At 48.1% G+C, this 15,830-nt stretch overlaps 3 protein-coding genes across 3 annotated transcripts; all 3 read left to right on the top strand.

Annotated features, from left to right (window-relative positions):
- Positions 1–4,017: 4,017 nt before the first annotated feature.
- On the top strand, positions 4,018–5,766 carry FIESC28_03144 (uncharacterized protein; the record flags this gene model as incomplete). Its single annotated transcript, XM_031157293.1, has 2 exons — positions 4,018–4,184; positions 4,236–5,766. 2 exons carry the CDS (start codon positions 4,018–4,020, stop codon positions 5,764–5,766), a joined length of 1,698 nt encoding a protein of 565 aa, XP_031018622.1.
- Positions 5,767–8,009: 2,243 nt separating this feature from the next.
- Positions 8,010–8,762, top strand: FIESC28_03143 (uncharacterized protein; the record flags this gene model as incomplete). The annotated part of the gene is made up of 2 exons (XM_031157292.1): positions 8,010–8,391; positions 8,509–8,762. The coding sequence occupies 2 exons, from the start codon at positions 8,010–8,012 to the stop codon at positions 8,760–8,762; spliced, it is 636 nt and encodes a 211-aa protein (XP_031018621.1).
- A 4,176-nt stretch (positions 8,763–12,938) lies between these two features.
- FIESC28_03142 (uncharacterized protein) lies at positions 12,939–15,305 on the top strand (the record flags this gene model as incomplete). Its single annotated transcript, XM_031157291.1, has 2 exons — positions 12,939–13,288; positions 13,499–15,305. The coding sequence occupies 2 exons, from the start codon at positions 12,939–12,941 to the stop codon at positions 15,303–15,305; spliced, it is 2,157 nt and encodes a 718-aa protein (XP_031018620.1).
- Between the last annotated feature and the right edge of the window lie 525 nt (positions 15,306–15,830).

Genomic DNA, 15,830 nt, shown 5'->3' with positions numbered 1-15,830 from the left:
CAATTCATCTAAGCGAAACTACGGATACCAACGCTAGAAGAGGAAAAAGAAGAGAGCGTTAGACTAGTCTTAGCATCGCGATCGAAACAAGACCGACGGATATACCGGGAAACGATCAAAAGTTCAATACGATCATGACCTTGTTCACGTTGCAACGAGCTGATGATCTTTTGCCAAGTTTGTCAAGGGAGCTAACAATGAATTATCGAATTTTGCTGGCAGGCACATGATATTCATTGGAAAGCTGGAAAAGTAAATACATAGACAGCCGTAAGCAAGTAGGTGGCCTTGGCAACACAGATGGTCACTGAATATCGTACGGTGATCGAGGTTATAGCCACTAAAGACATGGGTTCCCCTCATTATACTACTGTACTCTTGTGTACTAATCACATCATGAGATATTCTTGGAGGAGGAGGATCCAAAAGTACAGTACCAGACCAGGATGTTGTTGGTATGCTGCATATCTAGTCTCGTCAGCCGCAAGGTAAGAAAACCGGACACTTCCGGTACGGGTAAGCTAGAGGAGATAGTCGAACATGACTATAATTCTCGACTATTGGTTTAGGATCAGGTTAAGCATCTTTACCCGTCATGAGAGCGGCAATTGTGATGTTGAGAGGGTTCCCTGTCAATGTCAAGTGATTGTTAAACGCCTTGGCATCTTCATCAACTGCAACGGTCAGCTTCTTATATAAAAACCTAGATGCCATCAACCCTATAGCCACAGAAACACTGGCTTCTTGGGACCAACCGTCAAGCGTGGCTTTCATCGGCTGCAAGGCGGCGAGGCACGAGGCAAAAGTCAAAAGTCAAAAAGGCAAAAAAGAAGCCTAATAAACGGCTCAAACTCTGATCTGATCAGCCTACATTAGTTCAACATCTCGAGATACCATATTTGGACATTGAGTTGTGCATCTCACATCTCTGCTTGGCTGAGATGTCTCGTAGGGCTCGTATCGGTTGGAACGCCTCATGCAGATGGACCACCCATTTGTATGAGCGGTGTGTGTCCTGACTGTACTCAACTAACACGAGGTTTGGTTTGCCCTTATTAAACAGCATCTACCAAGTTACATGCGGCGGACGCCTACAGACATGTAAAAATACGGGATTGGCTGCGTCGTTCCAGTTCAACTTGCTGCATGCATGCGTGGCTGGACTGTTTGTTCGGCACGACGCGGGCTTGTCAAGATATAAGTGGTTGAAGACTGCTCCGTGCATATGGAGGCTTACGGCAGAACACCATCTTTTTTTGGACATGGACATGGACGTGCAGAATCGCGAATAATAACTGCCCGTAATAAACAGAGGAGATCTCAATCGAACGAGTTCCACTAATATCAAGATTCAATAGTTCTAAATGAGGCGGAGTTAAGACAAGCGGAATCACGCGCAGAGCTAGATACAAACTAGGACACAAGTTTAAGGAGGAACGAGATGGAGATGGAGGGATAAGACGTTAAATCACCCTAAACTACATAGGCTTAGTAGCTGTATTGTACTTGTTTGCCCCTTACTGAGACATGGCTTTACGGACAGTTGATGTTATCGACCCAGCGGCAACCGGCAACACACAAAGGCTGTTGCCCCTTGGCTCGTGCCATCAACTAAAGAGAAACTAGCGAATTGACCTGTCTCTAAGCCATTCCCTTCCAGCCTAGGGGGTCAGAAGTAGAAAGTTCAGGTCAGGTCAGTTCAGCGGGTGGCTGTTTCAAGAGTAGACAAAAGGAGCTCTACTCTACCAAGCAGATTGACGAGATTGGGTCTAGCTCAAACGGTGAGGACAAACCACGAGGACCAGAAGCCGTAATTAAACCGTCATGATACTAAAAAAAGGGCCACGGACATTTTTTGTCAACTATCATGGACCAACAAGCGACTGAGATCGACTGAATGTGGACATTTTCGGTTACCTCAAGTAGAAACCTACTGTACTGTACCTGCAGTCAGATAGGTAGGGCGTGATTATTATGGACTGTACAGTAAGAACTTCATCAAAATGTTGGTTGTATACAGTCATAATCACAAATAAAATAAAAAGCCTCGTATAACTGTGCCGACGCTCCGTACAAGTTTGATCGGCATCTCCGTCTAGATCCGGCGCCAAAATTCACATTAAGCGAGTTTTCATCTCCTATTACCTGAAATCACGTAAAACCCAGCGGAACAGTTACCAAATAGAAGAAAAAGAATAGGTAAAAGAAGAATAAATCCCAGTTGTCCTGACGTAGGCTTGACGCACTGTGAGTTGTTCCCGGGAAGCGGCTGAGGTTCTGGACTGCCATCAACCAATTGATTTATTTATATGCAACTGCAACTGCAGCTACAGCGGTCTTTGGGCTGTCAGAATGCCCTAGAGCATCGTGCTTGATCCTTTTTTAGTATCCGCCGAGGTTCAAGGTCTTTGAAAGCCGAGGCCTAATTGGCTGCACATCATGTAGGGGCGGCTTCAACTGGCCCGAGATCCTTGGCATTGATCTAATAATTGGAAAGTCCCTGGATGCATTGCTACGTCGTTTACCTGCCTACAGTAATCGCTGATCGATTAATTAATTCGTATGGCCTCATTGACTGGCCGTGTAGCCGCAAACAAATTGCATCTTCAGTCATGATCCATGGCAATCTTTTCGCATCCTTTCCTCAGATCATCCATCTCCATCCGTATCCATCCACTCAGAGGCCCTGACTAGCAGGTTAGGACGACTGATCCATGCTTAGATGGTGGTGTTAGAAGTTCAGGTACTAGGCTCTAATCCCATTTCGATTGGGCGATACGCTGCAACCTGGTCTGAGGGTAATTTACGTCAGGTACATCACTTTCTCACATAAATTAGGTGCTCGCGTCAAGTACCATCAATCGTTAGCCGCAGGAGGCCATCCACTAACAAAGCCCTTGTGGTCTATCGTGCCGCTGACTTGCTCCTCTAACAGCTTAGCGGACTCCACTCACCAGGCACAGCTCCAGCTAATTCCAGCTTCCCCAACCGCTCAGGTGGGTAACAGAAGAATTGCCCTCCAAGGCTTAGGCTTCCATAATAAAGTAACCTAACCACGGGTCTAAGTTAGCATAAAGTGACTAATTTATTTCGTCTCTTATGTTTCTAGGGGCCAATTCTTCTGACACCCTGAGGCCGCTGAAGCAGCTCATAAGCAGGGCTGTACCAAGGTACCGCTGGGCTGGTGCTGGGCTGGGCCGGACTAGATCTTTTGACCCCTGTTGTTTCTTTGCACAACAACCTACACGAAGCAGCAACAACCTCGTACTCAGTCGCTCACTCACACCACCAGCGTTGGATTGGCCGTCTTACTGTACCTGATGCTTACAGTGCACTCGCTCTTGTTGATGGATGTCTCGTCTCTATCTCATTCACGCTTAACGTTTAGTCCGAGCACGCACGCGCAATCATCTTCAACTTCAATTTCCCCTTCTCGCCTGACAGCCTTAGCCTGTCATCCTTCAGGGACACAGATGTTGATCTGGTCAATGTGGCGTTACGAGCAGCTTCAAGCTAAACGATTGAGAAAGCCAGGTGCAGGTCCATGTGCATGGGTCATACTGCTATTCTAATTCACCCACACCTTACAGGTTCTAGTCGGTGGATACATCCCATGGAATATCGATCTTTGCCCTACCTGCGCACCCCCTCCCCCTTGTCATCTAGGGCCGCTATGAGGGGCGTTACATACGAACCCCTTTGACGATGATTGACAGCTGGGCTGGAGACCCGGGCAAGACGGAGATTCGGATGCGGAGAAGGGATCATTGCCATGGGCATGACTCTGCCTGTCTCTGTTAGACTCTCTTTACTGTCTAGGTCGTTTGTCACTTCTCACACGCCCCTAGACCTCGTACTATCGAATTGTCCTGCCATGGCTCAGCTACTATATCTCGGAGCATTTCCCACTTCCTAAATTGCTTCCTTTCTCGATCTTGTCCTCTCAGAACAAACAAAGTCGTACATTGACGCACGACTTTTGTTCGAATACATTCGTTTTATTCTATTCTTTTCACCATGTTGGGCAAGTTTCTAATTGCCGCTCTTGCGGTCGTTGGCGGAGTCAACCCCGTCGAGGCCCAGCAGCAGAACATCTTCGTTACCGGTGTCCCAGTCACTGGAGGAAGCGCTGTTCCTTCTCGCCGAAACATCAATGATCTTATCAAATCTGGTGGTCCCACTCTGTATGTCCCGCTGCGCTGTAGTGAGCTTCATCAATGCTAATATCTAAACAGGGACCTTTACATGCGAGCTGTCCGCTCCATGTACGACGCCAGCGAGACCGACTGGAAGTCCTACTTCCAGGTTGGTGGTATTCACGGCAAGCCCTTTATCCAGTGGAACGGTGGTGGTGGTCGAAACGGTAATGGATGGCCTGGATACTGCCCTCACGGAGAGAGCATCTTCCTGACCTGGCACCGTCCTTACGTTCTGCTTTACGAGCAGATCCTCGTCGAGCACGCCAAGCGACTGGCCAACCTTTACCCTTCCAAGTACCGCAAGACCTACGTTGATGCTGCCAACGCTCTGCGAGCTCCCTACTGGGATTGGGCCATCGACGGCATCCCTAACATTCTCACCCAAACCAACGTCAAGGTCCAGGTCCCCAACGGCAGCGGTCTCAAGACCATCAACATGAAGAACCCTCTCTACACCTACGACTTCCCCAAGGTCGCCCTCAACGGCAAGTACGGCTCTTGGGACGACGAGGACCGTAGCCGAATCTACCACTGCCCTGCTCCCGATAGCTTCCCCGGTACCGCCAACAACAACCTCCGCGGACGTCCCTACAAGCAATGGACCTACGATGTCATGACCCGACCTACCACCTTCAACCAGTTTGCTTCCACTGGTGCCAACGGTGCTTCTCTCGAGCAGATTCACAACGCCGTTCACTGGGATGCTTCTTGTGCTGGTCAGTTCCTCGCCACCGAGTTCTCCGGCTTCGACCCCATCTTCTGGCTGCACCACACCCAGGTCGACCGTCTCTGGGCTTACTGGCAGGCTATGCACCCTAGCCAGTCCTCCTTCACCGGCTCCTACTCTGGTGGTTCTCGATACTCTACTCCTCAGGGTACCCGTATCACCCAGAACTCTCCTCTCCAGCCTTTCTACCGATCCAAGGGTAACTTCCACACCTCCGAGACTGTCAAGAGCATCCAGAGCTTCGGTTACACCTACGCTGGACTCGAGTACTGGCGCATGTCCCAGAGTCAGCTCGCCAGCTCTGCTCGATCCACCATCAACCGTCTTTACGGCAGCGGCTCCAGCCGTCGTGATCTTGGCGAGCGTGCTGCTAGCAAGACCACTCGTTACTTCGTCAACGTTCAGCTCGACGTTACTGAGGTTGAGCGCCCTGCCCAGGTCAACGTTTACATCGCTGGCAAGCTTGTTGGTGGTCTCGTTGTCATGCGACAGCCTGCCGAGGGTACCATCCACGGTTCCTTCTCTGCTGATCAGGCCGCCGACACCCCTCAGCTTCTTGCCTCTTGCTCTCCTGACAAGGTTGCTGATGCCGTCAACAAGGGTATCCAGGTCGAGATTGTCAAGCTCAACGGCAACAAGATTGACCTCAAGACTGTCCCCAGCTTGAAGGTCAGTCTCGACGACGTCGCATACACTCCCCCTGCCGCCCTCGATGCCCTTCCCGTCTACGGCAAGGCCTCCAACAAGCCTGCCCAGGCTGCCGCTCTTACCAGCGCCCGTGCTGGCCAGGCTCTCAACGTTTGCAACAGGGAGCTTCCTTCTTTCAACCCTCCCGTCTAAATACCCAGTCCATAAGGGCGTTTTTCATTTTGTCATATCGGTCGTTTGCCGGGCTATCGAGCTCACAGCCACGACTCATCACAGGGGATCACTAGCAAACCGCACAAATTCGTTTATGTAATTTTAATCCCTGGCAGACTCGGGGAGTCACGACTGTATTTTTCGCCAGACTATGTCTATAGTTGCCCAATAGTGGTCCTTTTGTCTTACATCTCTTGAGACTTTTCGTGAATGTGACTGTATGTGTTCAGTAATCATCGCCATCCCAGTATCGACGCGTTCACACTCTTGCATGTAGCTGGAATCAAATCACTAGTATAATTATGTTAAGCTTGCCAAGAAGGACGTTGTATTTAGCTTGTTGGCCTTGTCCAGCCGTACCTTAACCTTAACACAATAGTTGATTGAGTTCAATCTGATGTAGTATTATAGATAAGGTTGAAAGTGTAATAAATCGCAACTGCAACCTGGACTAGGCTGTTCATAGCAGGTAACTGGCAATATGTTTTCGATAGACTGGGCCGAGATAAAGTCTATTTCATCCACATGGTGATTTCTCGGGAAGTAATGAACATAGTGGACAGGGCTTAGATAATGACTGATGAAACGAGAAGATGGCTGTGCTGGTCAGGTACCACTATCTGTCAATGGGCTGCTAGATAGAAGTCAAGTGTTAGAATTACAACATTAAGAAGACACAAATATTCGAAACTGCTCTCGATCGGTATACCTTCGCCGCTGCCAGAGAGTTTCGAGATGCTTGGTTGTTTGAACTGGTGCAGTCTGGTGCTTGGGTTGAGCACTTGCATCTTGACAATTGGACCAGTTAGCAATACAAACAAATACTCTATACATACTAAAAGACTAACTGAAATGCTTTCAAGCTTCTTATAACTTTAAGTAGACTATCTCCTTCATACACCGGCTGCGCAAATCCCACACCTCCAGTTGCCTAGCTCAACAGACACCTAAGGAAACAAAAAGATACACTCTATCCAATATTATACTGACATGTGTGAGTACTTATGGCTGCATGGTGATAGAGATACGGCATGTGTACAGCCGGGGTATCAAGGGGATATTGCCCCTGTTAGTCGTAGATATGGTGTTATGGCGTTAAAGTTGAGTCGTTGTCACAGGGCCACCGCTTTATTAACTACATTCCTTTGCACACAGCAATACACCACGAAGTGTCTAAGTTTGAGAACAGTCCATTAACCGAGACAACTATCTGTGTTTATAGTGATTCCTATATCAGAATTGGCCTCGGTAAAGTGATGGCATTAGGCTTCACAACACGATGCTTCTCAAAAAGCACACTGATATCAAGGGTTCAAACACTTATTTAAGGAGGATGAGTAAGCTTCAAACATTAGAGGACGTTGACTAAGGATTTAAGATGATATTTCGAAGTAACATGAATTGAAATGCCATAGCTTGGTCGTTCCCGCGACTCTTCTTTAGTTACCTACCTACCTACCTTACCTATGCTAAGATGCCTCGACAAACCAGTTCCCGAAGGATCTGCCATAAAATCGCCTCTGTGTACACATTCCCCTGAGTATTTGGTTTATTCATATTAGTATATTCAGATAGTTGAAGTCTGAGATGCCCTAGGGAAGTCGAGTAGATATCGGAGGTCGAAACTCCTGTAAGTGGTAAAGAAACGAGCATGGAGCAGTACAACAGACCGGTCTCAGAACAAGCAGACACTACAAGCTCAAGAATAACATGTCACTCAGAAGCTACCTAGTCACTGACTTTCCATCACAGTCCTGGTATGTGGACAGAAATGACCACTTCAATCACTACAAGAGTACCTCAACTACATACATTAGAGTACAACACGCGCATGAACTTAAACAAATGTCATATAGGTACGTAATATGACCGAAAGTTTTAATATCAAAGATAAAGGAATCTTATACTAGTTGGCATAGGTAGGCTAATTCTATTGAAGAAATATACAACTCTATCTTTGTGTCACTTCCGGAGAAGATAGTCTATACCAACAAAGTGATGCTATTCGCAAAGAGAATCGACGTCTAGATGTTACCAATATGCAAGTTAACATGGTTTCTCGCTTACATAGATAGAGACATTAAGGATATTGGCTGTCACGTGGGTCAGGTCTAGGCCACAAATGTCCATCGTGAAGATTCTGGTTGGTCGAATCCAACCTCGCAACCTTCAGTTTATATATCCTTCACTCCAGCATATCTATATACTATCGCATTTTCAGCATGACCTTCGAGATTGTCGTCCCTTCAGAGAAGGAGGCTCCTGGCGTAGCCGATACCTTCTTTGCTGCCATGGACATCAACCTGCTCATGCATGCGCAATTTCCTACACCTAGGAGCAAGGAGTTCATGCATGGATGGATTCTTAAAGATACGATGGATCACGTTCAAAGCGCTGACAAGGGTGTTCTTGTTGCGCGTGATACAGAGACTGGCAAGATAGCTGGCTTCGCCAAGTGGAATATCCAGCGGCAACCGCGGCTAGGGGAGGAGGACCATGACGACGAAGAGTTTCCAGATTACTGCCAACGTCAGTATCTTGGACCTTATGCAGCTCTTACCAAAAGCAAGAGAGACATAGTCCTAGGCGAAAAGCCGTATTACCGTAAGTCTTTCATGGCTGAGTGAACATGGAATAAGCAAAGCTAGGCGTTGACCGCCATATATGGATTAGAAGCTCCTGGAATACCTTGTTACGTGTCAAAGCACTAACATCTCCTAGACGTGACATATCTCTGCACGGATCCTGACTTTAACGGCCGAGGAATTGGATCGACTCTACTTCGCCGAGTGCAGGCTCAGGCGGCTGCCCAAAACATGCCTGTCATTCTCGAAGCAACAATGAACGCAGTACCCTTCTATGAGAAGCTGGGATACCAGATTCGGGAGGAGCTTGAGATGACGCTCCCAGCACGTGGTTCAGACGAGCCAACTGAGCACTATGAGGAGAGAATCATGGTCTGGACACAATCGTGAGGCTAAGTCTCGAAAAGAGTTATACTACTACTACATTTCACACAACCGTCGCTGACCGTTATCGCTAATCGTCTCCACACTCACGTGGCGGATGACGGTGGTCTTCAACGTGACATCAATGGACAGTCGGTTTGAAAGTGACAGGATACAAAACCTTAAGTCTGGAGGTCGATTGAATAGAGTTGTGTTGCACTTGCATATCAAGAAAGCCATCCAGGCTTCATTTCAGTACCTACCTACCTTTAAGGGCAGACGGATACAGACGGATGCGATCAACACCAACAAAAGCTCCAGACCCAACGATGACGCTCCTCGCTCTAAGATGTTACTCGCTCTGGTTAATGAGTCTTGACGAATGGGTCCGTGCAGAAAATAGATCCCGGGACAGAGCCGGCCCCACGAGACGAGATTCTTTCCTTGCTGAGTCAAGATCGGGGGACAAGGGATCGAAAGGAAAGGGCTGGTTGTATGGACCAATCATAGAAAAGGTATTGTACCAAAATGATCTCAAGTTATTGCTAACTAATGAACTGATAGATCTTGAGTGAATGTGTTGCATGCGGGGCAATTCCGAATATCTCTGGAGGGTAAGTATGTATTACTAACGAGTTGTTGCTATGGATAAATTATCCATACGTTTGCTATCAATTTTGGAAGAGACAAGACGATCACCACTTGGCGAACGGAGATAAACTTGCTGATGACAGTATAGTCTTGACAAATAAATGGCAAGGGAGGCTATGAGTCTACAGTTGTTGCCGTACCCAATGCCGTTTGTCTCCGGCTTGCCCCGACATGCCATACTTAGTCACGACGTGTAAGCTCGGTAAATTGCTAACCTTACCTATACGTAGAGTCTAGCGTATAGAAGAGACGTGAGTAGATGGATAGTGATTAGTGAGTGATATAGATAGGGGAGTTTTGCGGTGTTTTGACGTTGATTAATTGAGAACCCAACAGTAAGGATCAGGAAACGGTCGGGGAATTTACCAATGAGATAGGAAAGGTTAATTAGCCGCTAATAATGGAATTTGTGTTTGACTGCAGCGGTAAATAAACCCCGGACGAGCCATTACGTTACAACAACTGCCGGACCATGCAGAATGAGGCAAGACAAGTTTAAGATGGTTTTCCATTTGGTAATGGGCTCAGAGAGACGCCCTTGGTCAACTGGTAAGAGATACCTACAGCTACACACATTAAAGCGGCTGGATCAAGTATCATCTACCTTGTAGCTCTCAAGATGGTGTTGAATGGCTTCTGTGGTTGTGCAGAAAAATGTCTCTCAAGGCTGGGGTGGTTCCTCTTTTTTTCTTCTTGTGTCAGTTTATCTTTTGTTATTATGTATTTCTATCTCCTCTACTTTTCTAAAGATAAGCTTGATCGTCCATTCAACTCTCACGACCTTTATCCTCACTCGCTCGCCAGTACGAAGCTGCAACACCAAGCCATACCTGAACCTTGACCTGGACTTGGGCTTAGACTCCCCGGGGTTATTTCATGATGTGATCGACCCGTTTCGTCCCTCGGCTTAAAGAGAATGGGTTGTTGGTCTTTCCGTTCTTCTGGGCGTCTTACGTTGGTGACAGCGCCGCTGCCGAGACTGCTCTGCTCATGTTATGTTGCTCTTTTGTATACATACATGACTAGGGTCATGTATCATTACCACACTGGACATGATTCAGGCTTCAAGGTGTTCCCCGCAGAGGTTCGTCTACCATATCAACTTCAGAGAGATCTGGGCAATTGGAAGCGACAAGATATCTGAGAATATCCATATCCATGGATGGTTTACTCAAAAGTGGATATCTCCAATGATATTCGTAAAGAGTAGAACCTAATAAGGGTCCAAGGTTTGACGTTTCACTCCATTGACTCATTAACCCCAGCCGGACCCTGCTCATTACTGAGGATATGCTTAGTACTTTCTCTGTCTGTATTGATACTGAACATCAATCAGCGTCAATTACCTGCCGGCCTAGACGATGTTCCCCAAATTTGAGATGCCTCATTGGGAACATTGCTCCGGGAACTCTTGGCCGGCGCTTTACTGCGTAGTAGAAAGACCGGCTCTAGAGAGACGCCATTGGAAAGGCTTGTCCCGAAGGAACTTGGGGATCGGATCTGGAGAACCTGAGCGCGATACCCTTTTCTCATATGAAAGGGTACCTTTTCTCTAGGCTCTGCCTCTAGTCTGGGCTGGGCTGGGCTGGGTAGGACGGTAGGTCAGGTACTTTTTTGCATGCGGGGAATACCATCAAGCCGGATGTATCCCTTCTCCTCTCGTCGTCTCACATGCCGTTGCGTTGACTCTTCTTTGCACTTCATTAGTAGCATCATCGTCATTACCATCATCGTGTTTTTTCTTCTCTGCTCTGCTACTCTCTGCCTCCTTCCTTCTCTTTGTCCTTCTCCCTCTCGTCAATCACCTTGTGGGTATTGCATCGTGACCAACCACATAATTTACGGCTACAAACGGACAAATAAATATTCTGATATATAAAATAAAAAAAAGTAAGTGAAAGCGATTGCGCCATCGTCGAGCGACTAAGTGTATTCGGTCTCTTTTTTGTCTAATGACGTCGAATCTAATAGGCCTGTTAGCTTATCTCACCGTTGCCATTTGTCTGGGTCTGGAGGCTTCTGCGCTACTGCCTTTGCAGGAGTTATCTTTACCTGCCCATTGAGTATCGATATCAATCGCAGGTGCAACTTGGTCGGAATATCTCCTTCCCCAAAAAAAAAAAGAAAAAGAGACCGTCAAATCAGGCCAGGCAAGAAAAAAAGGTTGCAGCGCATCGAGAAAGGAAGGAAGGACCCTGCCCTGCCCTTGGTCCTGCCTGCATTACATTGAACATTCCAGTCCAATCTAATCCCCGGTTCCCCCAGGCTTTGATCCCCGCCTACAGAATTGAGACAATCAACCACTCCAACCAGCCAGAGCACAGCTGACAGCTCACGACGGGCGTACCAAGACAAGCAACTTGTCACTTGTGCTGCCAGTATCATACGTCCAAGCTCTTGTGGTCCGGTTTATCGCTTAATTATTCGCGCCGCACTGCATTCGCTTCATCGCCGTCCAGTTTCCGGTTCATCGCATCGCTTCGCTTCGCATCTGTGTCTGCAACGCAAACGACATATCGCGATATTAGCAGGCAATATCAAACAGACGCAAAAGAGGGGGGAATTATCAAGAAGGAAACTGGCTCAATAGAGACCGAGCTCGGTACATGAGTCTCTTAGTCAATACTAATACCCAATACCATCCAAACAATAGCCTCCCCGCTTGCAAAAAAAGGCCTTATCAGACAGATAACGACCGGTACTCGACCGACCGACCGACTGAGACTCTGACTACTCTGACTCCATCGGCGCCCATCTGCGCCCGCCAGCCTAGTCCCTGACATTTGCAATTGGATCCAATCCCAGCATCTTGGATTGGATCCTCCAATTTGGATCCCACTCTTGCTTGGCCTTTTTGCCCTCACCTCACCAACTGCGCTGCACTTCAATCACTTACACACTCTGCTTGGGCCATCTCTTATCTTTTTCTTCCCTCCTTCTTTACCTTCTGGACCTTGTTCTGCCTTGCTTCTGGCCTTGTCTTGTCCTGCCTCGCCTGGTCTTGCATCACCTCACATCGCTTCTTCCCGCTTTCCCCAGATTCTTCCTTATCTCACACCAACCATTGACTCGTGTGCCTCTATCAATACCCTCGAACTCGATTTGGATAACGTGGTTCTATTAGCTATCGTTACCTATCAGCTCGCTTCTCAGTGGTCGTAGCTCTAACATATTGCGTCACTGTCGCTGTCACTGTCACTGTCATTGGCGACCCCGTGGGGCCTATCGCCTGCCAGAAAACTACTCTATCTACAGTATCTTTTTTTATCGTCACCACCATCGGATATTCTGCTGCACGACGCTGTACTGTACCCCAAAGAGGCTGACAACTGCAAAAGAGCCACTGAGGCTCAACCATTCTGCGCCCGTCACTTGCAGGGCAGCGGGCGTTTGGATTCTATCTTGTGTAGCACAGTATAGCACAGCGCAGCTCAACTATCCCCTGGAGTTGTGTGTGCCCTGACAGCAACACACCCTCTACTGATAGCGAGCATCTGCCTATCTATCTATCAGTCTATCTATCTGCCGCCCCGGATCTAATCTACTCCCACCATGTCTCCCCAGTCTTCAGCCCCGGTACAGAGAACGGCGCCTATCGCCATTGCTCCTAAACCACCTCGGCCTGAACCTTCTCCTTATCGTCAGGACAGTTTTCACAGGCTTGAGATGGGTCACGGAGTTGCCAGCTCTGCACCCGTTGAGGGTTCATCCTTCAACGCCTCCTCCATCCCACCCTGTCTGTCATGCCGATACTCACGCGTCAACTGCATCCTTAACGATGATGACGACGGATGCATTCAGTGCCAAGCTGCTGGCTCCGAATGTTCCCTTTCTTCTAGTCCACAGTCCCGAAAAAGGAAGCTTCATGGCGAAGCTAGCGACGATATCATCGGGAAGAGAAGGTTAGATCCCCATGTTTATCCCCATATCCATCTTCATGCCGAAGAATCCTCCACACTCATCCTGGTTTGACTGCTCCACCAGTCCCCGTGCCTTTCCCTTGCGTCTATCATTCCCTTCTGCACTGCGTTCTTCCCTTTGACAATCTTCACATTACTCGTGTTTTTTCTACCTTGCATGACTTTGTCTGACATATGATTGGCTTCGTACAGTTCACCGGGTCTTACATCTAGGAGACGAAACCATAATTCCAGCCTCTCAAGCACCGCCGCTAGCAGTTCATTCCTAGAGGAGATGGCCAATGTTGGCGGCCCTACCATGCTGAAACGTACGCTGGGCCTCCAAGATGATCGCTACAGCCAATATATTGGTCCTACCACCGACTTTGAACCCTCTCTTATTAACCTTTCTTCCTTTGATCCCCATGACGAGAGTCTCTTATCTAGAGGCACCCTCCGCAAAGTCAGCGAGCACGACACTTTCTTGATGTTGCCTGACTCTAGCACTCCAGGACACGAGCATGTGACGCAAGACGCCGATCATGTCGAGTCCATCGTGGCGCCTCATGGAAGACGTCTTATCGATCTCTACTTCCGAGTAGTCCATCCGGGATTCCCCATTATCCAAAAACATGTCTTCATGGAAAAATATGAACGATCTTACCGGGAGTTTTCGCCACCGCTGCTAGCAGCTGTGTATATTCTGGCCATCAACTGGTGGGACGAAAGCGAAGAGTTGGCTGGAAAGCCACGACCCAACGTTAAAGAACTTGAAAGCCTCATCCGAGCCACTCTTGATGAAGCAACCTTCCGGCCGAAACTTTCTACGATCCAAGCTGGTCTGTTGCTTTCCCAGCGGCCCGAGGGCGATCAATGGGCCCCCACTGCCCAGCTAGTAGCACTTGGTCATGAGTTGGGACTGCACCTGGATTGTACGCATTGGAAGATACCGCCGTGGGAAAAGGGTCTGAGAAAACGATTAGCATGGGCTCTTTACATGCAGGATAAATGGGGCGCTCTTGTCCATGGCAGACCATCGCACATCTTTGCTACTAATTGGGGTGTTCAACCTCTGACCGCAAACGATTTTCCAGATGTCGAATGGGATGAGAATGACCCGGAAGAGAAACTCGATATCGAGAAGGGACGGGTGCTGTTCACTCGTGTGGTGCAGCTCTCGGAGATTCTCTCAGAAATCCTCGACACATTTTATACCCTTCAAGCTATGAATACAGTCGCCAACGCTGGCAAGCAGGGAACGCAACTAGTTTTATCGCTCGCGAAGCCGATCCAGCTTAAACTGAAGGAGTGGTACGGAGGGCTACCGCAACTGATCCGTCTAGACTCTTCGTACTCTTCTCTCAATCCCTCTTCCAACAGGTTGTCCAGTATCGGATATCTCCACCTGGCATATTTTGCGGCCGAAATCACCCTTCATCGACGAATTATTCGGTCATTGGCCTCGCCATCCAGTTCCGTCGACTCTTACGTACAGCACATATGTCGCAGCGCCGCTAAGGCACGTCTCATTTCCGCCATGGATTTCGTCAACCGACTTGGGCCAAACCATTTACGCTCATTTTGGTACTTTGCTTCCAAGACTAACTTTGCATTGATTGGAACCTTTGGCTCTCTACTTTGGGCGACATCACCCGGACGTGAGGAAGCTGACTGGTATCGACGACGACTTGGAGAGTATCGATGGACTCTCTCGGTGAGCTCCAAACCTGGCGAAGGTACAGGCTTGACTGAGTTTGCCATGACGATGCTGGATATCTCGACTGGTTTGCTCAAGCAGCTGCCCGAAAAACCTTCGATGAGTCGAAACGGAAGCCATGTAGATCTATCGGTCTCTGCACCGCCTATTTTCAGCGGCGGTATCTTGGACAGCTTGGGCAGCAGACCCAGTGCAGCAGAAATGAGTGCTATGCGTAGCCCGCGCACCGATGACGAAGAAGACGAGGAAGAGATGGACAGTAGCGACGACGACATGATGGAAGATTATCCAACACGGATGTAAGAATTGGAAGGAATGAGGATACGACATGGATAAAAGATGGAGGATTCGAAGTTCGACAATTACCAAGACCCGGAGCGACCATGGGGTATTGTTCGGATTATGTAGCCACGGCTCATCGTTCAGGCGTTTCTGTCGTTGCTGCATTGTGTTTGGTACGACTTGGGAGTTGGTATGGGCATTGACATTTTTGTCATCCTTGGGAGCTTATCAGTGGTGATTTTTCTTTTGATTGTTCACACTTGGGAACGAATGATACCTAGGTTTGTCTTTCTCAGAGCCCCTCTGGAAGGGCCCGCGACATGATGGATGGCATGCAAGCGCATTATATGAGATTCAAGCATGGATATAGTGATTTTTTCATGAAGTGAGATGGATGATTTATTTAGAATGGATTTTTATGAGATACGTATAATACGAGAAATGGCATTACCAGTGAATGGGTTCTCATGCGTCTGCTCTCCTTTCAAACCGGAAAAACTAAGCGCACGTCTTTCTTGAGAACGATAGATATCGCATGTAAATATC

This window comes from Fusarium coffeatum (genome assembly GCF_003316985.1).
Source record: "Fusarium coffeatum strain FIESC_28 chromosome Unknown BRIP53273_contig_67, whole genome shotgun sequence".
NCBI classification, from domain to species: Eukaryota; Fungi; Ascomycota; class Sordariomycetes; order Hypocreales; family Nectriaceae; genus Fusarium; species Fusarium coffeatum.
This window is presented reverse-complemented; position numbering and strand designations above follow the sequence as displayed.